The following is a 9,360-nucleotide window of genomic DNA, read 5'->3' on the forward strand; positions in this document are numbered from 1 at the left end:
TGAGTTTGGGGATTTATCTTTTGGGTTCTGTTTGCACCTGCTTGCTCCACGAAGGCGAATTTCCATGGATGTGCTTGCCTGAAAATGATGAGGAAGAAGCGACTCTGAACGACGACCTTGCGCTCAATCGCGATTGCATTTTCTCTGATTTTGGGTCTCTGTTTTTTCTCTAATGGTGGTGAAGCTGTGTCGTGCCACAAATTCTGATTTGCGTTTCAAGTTCGCTAGAGCTGCAATTGAGAAACCATGGTTGTGCCATTAGGTTTTCAATTTGAGTTTCTGCAATGTTTCTGGATTTGCAGGCTTGGCAAACGGAAAAACTCGCAATTGGCACTTTCACAGCGGCGCTTGGTGGTGATTTCTGGTATGCAAGTCCGCTGGCGATTTCGTGGTGGCGGCTTCAATGGAGTTGATGTGTGATTCGCGTGGCTGCCATGGAGAAGATGATGGAGTAGATTCTCGCGCGAGAAGTAGATGCGCGATTCTGAGTTCTGTGGTTTGATCTTCTGCAGGTTGCTTGCAATTTACGAAGGAGGAGAGTGACAGAGAACTTGCGACGACCATGGAGGTTCACGGTGAAGATTGAGGGGACGGTTGCCGGCGAGGATGGCGGTGGCAGCGCATAGTAGCTAGGGTTTGGAAATTAAGGTTTCTGTGGTGAAGACATAGATGACGTGGCAGGAGGCGTGAGGTGGTATGTGCTGGTTGGTTAACGTATGCCACGTCGTAATTAAAAAACACCTCAGCATGCCACATCGCAAGAAAGTTAACGCCGTCCACATCAATTAACGACAAGAGCATTATTGACTCAATTTTATCAAAATAGGGACCCAATTGAGAACTTTCAGAATACGAGAACCCAATTGATACGAATCCGCATAAATAGGAACCTATGAAGACATTAAACCATAAAAGTATAAATTTTGTACCCGAATTATATGATAGTTGTTTGTAACACAACATTAAAAAGCATAAATTCTATTTACTTATTCTCCATTTTTAAAAACTTTTAAAAATAATTATTAGATATGTTTTGAAGTTTTTCTATTTATTTTATATAAAGCATATACAATTTTTGAAACTTTATAAATATTTTTGTAATGAAGTTGAATATAATATATGTCTATTACATGATTGTACCTAAAAATTGTTATGTATATATACTTATAGATTATGATTTTAACTCTAACTATCACTTATAAGTACTCAGTTGGACTATGATTTTGTCAAATCATAGTATATATAGGAAATTTAAGTGTTGGTTACTTTTTTTTAATATTTATTTAACATTTATTTATTTTTCCTTTTTAATTAAACAATTTGTACATGTCAAAAATAGAACTAGACAAAAATGTTATCATTTAAACTTAAAGAAGATATACAATTATCAATATTTAAAAATTTGAAATAGATGGAATTAAAATTACAAAAACAAGTTAACAAGTCATCTATCTTAATATGTTGTGAAACTCTATAAAATAAGTTGCTCAAATATTCATAACGTAATTGATTGATTTATAATGAAAAGGTTGAACATTGTGAAATACTGTAAAAAATAATAATAACTTAATTAGTACATAAAATAGAGAAATATTTTGTAATTATGAATTAGTTAGATTATTACTTGATCTCAACCCATATCAATATTAATTTGAACAATGATGGTCTTTCACTGTATTACATAATATTCGTACTCATATCCTTCAGTTTATTTGTTACATTACAATTGAATATTGACATAATTAACATATATAATTGAGAAAGAAAAATAATTCATCATCTATATTTAGACAAAAATAGATAACTTTGAGTGGCAACCACATGAGCTTTTGCGATCTTATAGTTGGTTTGTCATCTAGCATATTATATCGAGAGTACACACAATAAGAAAAAACACTAGTTAAAGTCCCTTTATGTAAAAAAACTACATAAATTAGTGTTCTTACAAATCAACTATCTGCTTCATATGTGTAAGGAGTTTCTTGTGCAATGAGTCAAACCATGTAGCAATGTAATCAGTCACGAAAATGACAAGTAGTTGCGAGTGATGAGTACATTATCGTTGACATCTCAAAATGATGAAATATAATTTGAAGACAACAAACTGCGATTACTCATGAATATAAGGTACAAAATATATTTGCTTCACCCTTGAACCAAGTTAGTGATGTATGTTTAGATTTTAGGTTTTTTATTTTCCAATGGATGAAAAAGTTGTGTAAGACTCATGAAAAATATTTACCTTAATAGTAACAATTTTATTACTAGTAGTAATAAATTTCTTTGTGAATGGAAAATATAATAAGTTTATGTAAAAATAAAATGTGGAAAGCTAAATAAGAAATTTTGGTAGCTTAAATGGTGGAAAATTGTGGTGATTTCAAGAACATGGGTTCAAGCTCTTTTCTACCTTTTTGTTTTAAAAAAAAAATAAAATATTGATAGTGGATAAGCACTCCACGTTTGAAGGCATTATTGAGGGATCAAATATGTCAAGTGGTGATTAAAATATTAATATAATAAGATAATATTAAAATAATAAATAATATTAAAAAATTGTTAAATAGTAAAATTTTTGGACTATAAATAGCCATGAGAGGGGAGGTTATTTTGCACAAAGAGAGGAAGAATCAAGTGAGAAATCTTGAGAAATAGAGAAGAAAGAGTTAGGAAGAAATTTTTAGTTGCAGGAAGAGTAGAAGTTCTGGAAGATTTTTGGGGAACAAATTCTAAACAAGAGATTAAGTCTAGAATAGAGGTAGGGGAGCTAAGCTTAGCAGCCCTGGTCAAATCCAGTAAGTTGTGACTAGTCATATGTACTGGCGTTTATGGTGAGTTTGATTCGTCAAACATTTGATTCTTCTCCGGTGACCATTTATGGTGATATTTTAGTATTGTTAATTTATTTTGTGATATATTCATTTTGTATGATTTCTGTGATGATTGTATTTTATTATATTGGATTTGAATTTATGCATCTGAACATGATATGAGTATTATGGAGAGATTTTGTAATGGTATAATATGAGTTGAGGAATATGAGCATGGTATGAGTCTCGTGGAGAGATTCTGTAATGATATGGTATTAGTGTTTATGTTGATGTTGAGGGTCCTGTTGTTGGAGGTTATCCTGATACTAGTATTATGAGGAGATTTTGTAATGGTATAATATGAGTTGAGGAATATGAGCATGGTATGAGTCTCGTGGAGAGATTCTGTAATGATATGGTATTTGTGTATATGTTGATGTTGTTGATGTTGAGGGTCCTGTTGTTGGAGGTTATCCTGATACTCTAATAATCATCCAGTCTCAAGTAGAGAATGATGAATTATGTGTGAAAGGGGCAAGAGGTCCTGGTCTATGTGCCGGTTTTGGACACAGTGTTGAGGACTAACCTTGTGGATGGTATGGAGTATTTTGGAAGTGTATTTGTAAGAAGAAGTAGAAGTCATCACAAGTGGATAACCTCCCGTGATCGCTCATCAACGTATCATCCGAATGAGTGTCTATTGGGTATTGTGGAATGAGTGTATATTGGGTATTCTGGAATGAGTGTCTAGTGGGTATTGTGGAATGAGTATCTATTACGTATCATCCGAATGAGTGTCTATTGGGTATTGTGGGATGAGTGTTTATGGGGTACTATGGGATGAGTGTCTATTGGGTATTGTGGAATGAGTGTCTATTGAGTATTGTGGGATGAGTGTTTATGGGGTATTGTGGGATGAGTGTCTATTAGGAATTGTGGTATGATGGTATGAGGGTGTCTGACATAATTATTATATGATGTTTGTTGAGTGTATCAAAGTAATTATGCATGTTTTATGAATGATTTGTTGCATGTTAGCTCACCCTACTTGTTTGTGTTTGTGTATGTGCGATGATCGTATAATTCGTTATACGGGAGCAGATGAAGGAATATCGTCTGATTCAGTGCCAATGAAGAAAGAGATAGAAGAATAAATTAGAAGAATTCGAGTTATATTTATGAGTTTATAGTTGAAATCTGAGTTTAAAACATATATATATATATATATATATATATATATATATATCAACTGTGAATTATCAAGTGTGAGATTAAGAGATGTTACCTTAAATGAAATGCTACAATATATCAATTATGAATTATCAAGTGTGAGATTATGGGATGTTACAAGTTGGGGGTTCATTAACTCATACACATGGTGTGTTCCTTCATTCTAACATAATATAAACATATACCTAAAATCAATTGATTTAAAACATAAGTAATTAACTAGATACAATAATTAACATTAAAGAATTGGTAAAGAGACTTACAACTTAAATAATTGAACAATTAAAGTTTTCATATAATTCTTAATAAGATATAATCATCTTAAGTATATTGATCCATAGTATGTTCACATTCTTAGGTTTGAAAAACCAAGGTGTTTGAAAGGAGGTTATAGAATCTAAGTATGGTTCATGGAAAAAGTTAAATGAACATGACAAAGCACAATATGAGTCCTAGTGATGGTGTGACCTACATTTGGTATGTGGGAATCGTCAACAAGATAATTGTTTTGACAACAATTTTGATTATAAAGTAGGAGAAGAGAATAAAATCTTATTCTGGAAAGACAAATGGGAAGGAGGAACACCTTTATGTTACAAGTTCCTAAGGTTGTAGATAATCTTCAATTGTCAAGGTAGAACTATAATAGAGATGAGGGATTGAGAACATAACATCTAGGTTTAAAATTTAGCTTGGGGAATAGCTAAGTTGGTGTGGGAAGCAATCAGGATAAAAAGTTATTACAACTTTTATATGGAACAAAAATCAAAATAAATAGTATGGACTATTGGGTGTAGATGGAGGAAGAGGAAGGATCACTTACCAAGTCAATGATTTTACTACAAATTGAAGAGAAGAATAAACACAAACAAGTTATAGTTTGCCTAACATTTTTGGATAAAATTACGTAAAATTACTACGGAGTAATAATTGTTGCATTAAGATGTGACAATCGTAAAACTTTAAGCTAATTATCTTTAACCCCACATAGACACTAAACTTTTAATATTTGAAAAGTATTCTTGTAATATATTAGCATTTTTCTCGACATTAGGAAAAACTTATTTGCCGTCACATCATAGAAGCCATGGAACTCGACCTCAACTATGCCTTTCACCCTTAGTTGCATAGGCTTTTGAAGCATCCTTCATTGTACATCCCTTTTCCTCGTGAGCGACTAAAAATAATACTTATTATAATTGATGACTTGGTCGAATGTGTCGTTATAGACACAAAGGGCCTAAACCCTAAACTTCTCTCCATGTCTATTTGAACTTCTACTACTAAATCATCAACCTCCGCTGGCCTTCATAGTCATTGTTAAGAATATAAAGAGATATCACTATTCCGTAGTCACTTTTAAGAATATAAAGAGATATGTAGTGATGAGAAAAATGTTACATGGAAAAAAGAGAATCTTTAAAGTAAATAACTATGATTTTTTGATGGTTATACATTTTTTAAAACACATAGGAACACATTGATATATACTTTAAAGTAAAAATAAATTACAATTAAAGTAACATTTTGAAGTGAAATAATATTAAAATCCTTATTAAAAATAATAATATATTATATTATATGAGGTGAAAAGATGATCTGAATTTCGACAATGAAATTGGGTAACCAATTAGGTGGTTGGGAGCACTTTTCTCGTATCTTAAATCGTTCTATATATAAACTTGACCCACCTATTGTTCCTATTTCTCTCACGTTTTTCGTTATTTCCTTCCTTCCTTGCTCCTTTCTTCTTTCTTCCTTTCTCGCAAGTGTTAGGTATTTCGTTTTTCATCATTATTTTACCTTTTCTGCATTATTCCTGTTTCCTTTTCATTTTATTCTTCTGATCGCTCTATTTATTTTATCATTGCTTACTGGGTTTGTTTCATTCATTCCGCGTTTTACGTACGCAACGGAAGTTCGTAATTAACCCCTCGTTTTTTTCGAAAAAGAGTTTCTTTAATGCGCAGATATTAATTTTTCATTCGGATTGTGATGTTAGTTCTTTCTTAACGTGACCCTGTATTAACAGGATTTGAAGATGGTTTCTTTTGTATTTGTGATTTGCATGATCATGATAACAGTATCATTCTTTTGTTGAGTTAGTCAATCTTAACCCTGTTTTCAGTTGGGGTTCAATTTATTTGGCATTATTGTCATGGTTTTGTTTTTCTGTGTTTCTTTAGACTTTTGGTGAAAGAAATGACTTGTGAATGATGCTTTAAACTTTTGATACATTCTAGTTATTACAAAGCTAAATGGTTCTTCTCTTTATATGCACGGTATTTACGTGTGTAATGTGTCTTTTCTTTGTATGTATGCATGTATCTATACGTGTATACATTCCAAGGACATCTTTCATCAGACTAATCTTAATTTGGTAGTTGATACATTGTCATAGTTGTGTTTTTATTGATGATTATGTGCACAGAATTATGCAGATCTCATAACTTCCCTCCCTTTCTGGCCTATTTTATATTGGCCTTTTTACTATTGATGATGGTGAAATAAATAAATTTGTGTTTTCGGATGCAAATGTCGTACTCATGAGACCATAATTTGAGAATTCTAAGGTGCGGTGGTAAGGTGATAAAAGTTGCTGTCTTTCTTGTTCATATTTTGTCGGATGAGAATTAGCAGTGAGCATAAACACAAGAGTAGCATCATCGAAAATGTCAAACATCAAATCTCATATCTGACTTGTAGTATATTTAATTTCTGTTTCCAGTGCTTGTTGATTAATTACATCAGAAGGACTTTGCTTGTTACAAGTAACCAAGGGCAACTTTCATGTCTGAATTCGAAACAAACATCCCAAGTGCTTTTGGTGGGTGTTGAATATCCTTGTTCATATATATATATATATATATATATATATATATATATATATATATATATATATATATATATATATATATACTTTTTATGGCATACCCATGAATGAATTTCTTTTTATGGCATACCCATGAATGAATTTGGGAGAGTGTGATTGAATGAATTTGAGAGAATTTGGAGTAAATTTTTTGTTTTATTTGAGTAGATTTGGAAGGAAGTGAGAGTGGATTTGGAAGTAAACTTTTTTACTCTTTCATATCAATGAAATCTTATACTAATTCTCACAAACTTTACTTCCAAATCCACTCTCACTTAGCTCCAAATCCACTCAAATAAATAACAAAAATTTTACCTTCAAATCCTCTCAAATCCATTTAATCACTCTCCCCAAAATTCATTTAAGTGAATAAAGCCTTAGTCTGAAACCAGAATGCAGCACTTTATCAATGGTTTGCTCTCTGATGTGGTTTGAAAATTGAAACATAGATCCCTTTGCTGAGGCAAATGCTGAGGACTCAGGTGCTGGGACGAAAGAGTATGTTCATGTTCGTGTACAACAACGTAACGGAAGGAAAAGCCTAACAACTGTTCAAGGATTAAAGAAAGAGTATAGCTACAGCAAAATACTGAAAGACCTGAAGAAAGAATTCTGCTGCAATGGTACTGTTGTTCAAGACCCTGAGTTGGGCCAGGTTTGTGTGTTTCTGTTCATAAAAAAATTCCTCTTATGTTACATGATTTTCGACAAATGCCATTGGTTGCATCATCTCTCATCATTCTTATCATATGTATCATATGTAGGTTATACAACTTCAGGGAGATCAAAGAAAGAATGTTTCTACTTTCCTTGTGCAGGTAGAGACACCCAGCAAAATTTTACAGACACTTTACATTTCTTTTCTTTACAAATACAAAAGTTAACTTTTTTTGATGACCAAAATATCTTTAAATTGTCAACTGGTGCAAAATAAAAAAGCATTTTCCAAAATAGTATTGTGATTGTATCTAAATTCGTCTGTGATGTTACAAACAGGCTGGCATAGTGAAGAAAGAACATATCAAGCTTCATGGTTTCTAAGATCCAAGAACAGTGGCATCAAGATTGAATATGAGCATCAGCTTCTTATAAATCTGAATTCAAGCAATTTTTAGTGACATCAAGATTCTGTTATATCGTAGCTAGAGTCATATGTAATCTTCTGTGGTATTGTTTACCCGTGTTCTGGAAAGTTACTGCTGAGGGATAAATCGTAAGGATAATGTCTATATCTAAGACAATTGTCCTGAATAAATTTGTGATTATTCTTCCCTCTGCAAGTGACTCGGCCTTTTTGGTTGCATTTTGTTTTTGGTCATTGACCTGCCAAATTTTGTTAACTGATTGGGTTAACTTGATAGAAACTGAGATACACACCAACCTTAACCCTGCCTGCTACTGTAAGAAACTGAGGGCAGAGTGAAAAGTCGGTAGAAGGTAATTATAAAAATTGAATTTTTATCTATAGAAACATAGCTTCTTTATATTTTTTTAAACTGAATGAAAATTTCATTTCTAACATCCCATTTTTAATAGCAAAATACTACTAAAATGAATATTACATATATGATAAATTAACTACTATAAGAAAAAAACCTACGAAAAACTATATCTACACCAGTAGATTCGTCCGACTTCTATACTGGATTCTCTCGATCACTTATCGCTGAAGTAACTAAAACAAATGTCTCTCTAAGCTCAAACCAATCGATCATCGCAAAAGAAAAAACATACAAAAACAGACAACAAAAAAGCAAGGGTAAACTAGTTTAAATAAAAGAAAACGATTATATTTACCAACTATGTTTCATATAGTTATACATAGTCATTTCTAACATGAAATACTTGATGCGAGACACTACACTCACTTTGACTGTCCGGACTTAGAATGATTGCCGAGCTATAGCGGTTCATGCACTCGTGGTGTCCTCTACTGCTTTGCAAAGCCATTGCCAATGAATTTCACGCTACCATACTCACGAGGTTAGTCTGTTCCGGACCTTGAGGCATACTGGAAGCCCCCAAGACTAAGACCTCCTACTATTCCTCACGACATGGTTCAATCCTCTCTACTTGAGAATGAAAGACCATTGGACTTTCAGGATAACCCCCAAGACTGAACTTCCTACAATCATTCTAAACTTACACAAGGCACCACCATGTAACCTCTCCGTGAGGATCATGGAATTACGTCCATCAACCATACTTTGAAATCACATACTTTCACTTGTAAATTCACTCATAATAATACCCAATTATATATTACCATACACCCTCAAACACACTTCACAATACATGCAACACTTGACTTAATTCAACTCAAGACAAGGAAATAAAGAGTAGACTAACTCAGACCTTTCGCTCAGCGCACCCTATTCGTAGTGCGAAACCAGGAGTTTCTCGCATAATGACCTCTCTCGCTGTGCGAATTAACTCGCAGAGGTACCA

The 9,360-nt window shown here is 33.0% G+C and overlaps 1 protein-coding gene across 2 annotated transcripts; it reads left to right on the plus strand.

The window, feature by feature from the left end:
* Positions 1-5,692: 5,692 nt before the first annotated feature.
* Positions 5,693-8,192, plus strand: LOC148197142 (protein translation factor SUI1 homolog). 2 transcript variants are annotated; one of them, XM_088093032.1, is made up of 5 exons: positions 5,693-5,816; positions 6,769-6,867; positions 7,362-7,567; positions 7,677-7,730; positions 7,909-8,192. In XM_088093032.1, the coding sequence occupies exons 2-5, from the start codon at positions 6,831-6,833 to the stop codon at positions 7,951-7,953; spliced, it is 342 nt and encodes a 113-aa protein (XP_087949158.1). In that variant the 5' UTR covers positions 5,693-5,816; positions 6,769-6,830; the 3' UTR covers positions 7,954-8,192. The 2 variants fall into 2 exon arrangements, with proteins under 2 accessions (XP_087949158.1, XP_087949159.1); XM_088093033.1 differs by lacking the exon at positions 5,693-5,816 and having other exon boundaries at positions 6,303-6,867.
* Positions 8,193-9,360: the final 1,168 nt, after the last annotated feature.

The sequence above is a fragment of the Vigna umbellata genome, chromosome 6 (assembly GCF_029865625.1).
Source record: "Vigna umbellata cultivar VRB3 chromosome 6, Vumbellata_1.0, whole genome shotgun sequence".
Classification (NCBI taxonomy): Eukaryota; Viridiplantae; Streptophyta; class Magnoliopsida; order Fabales; family Fabaceae; genus Vigna; species Vigna umbellata.

What these genes read in the sequence shown, in the direction of transcription:
- LOC148197142 (XM_088093032.1), top strand. Translation starts at nt 6,831, where the DNA reads ATGTCTGAATTCGAAACAAACATCCCAAGTGCTTTTG. An exon ending in AAGACCCTGAGTTGGGCCAG is followed by an intron (nt 7,568 to 7,676) that starts GTTTGTGTGTTT and finishes TATCATATGTAG; the next exon opens with GTTATACAACTTCAGGGAGA. An exon ending in TTTCTACTTTCCTTGTGCAG is followed by an intron (nt 7,731 to 7,908) that starts GTAGAGACACCC and finishes TGTTACAAACAG; the next exon opens with GCTGGCATAGTGAAGAAAGA.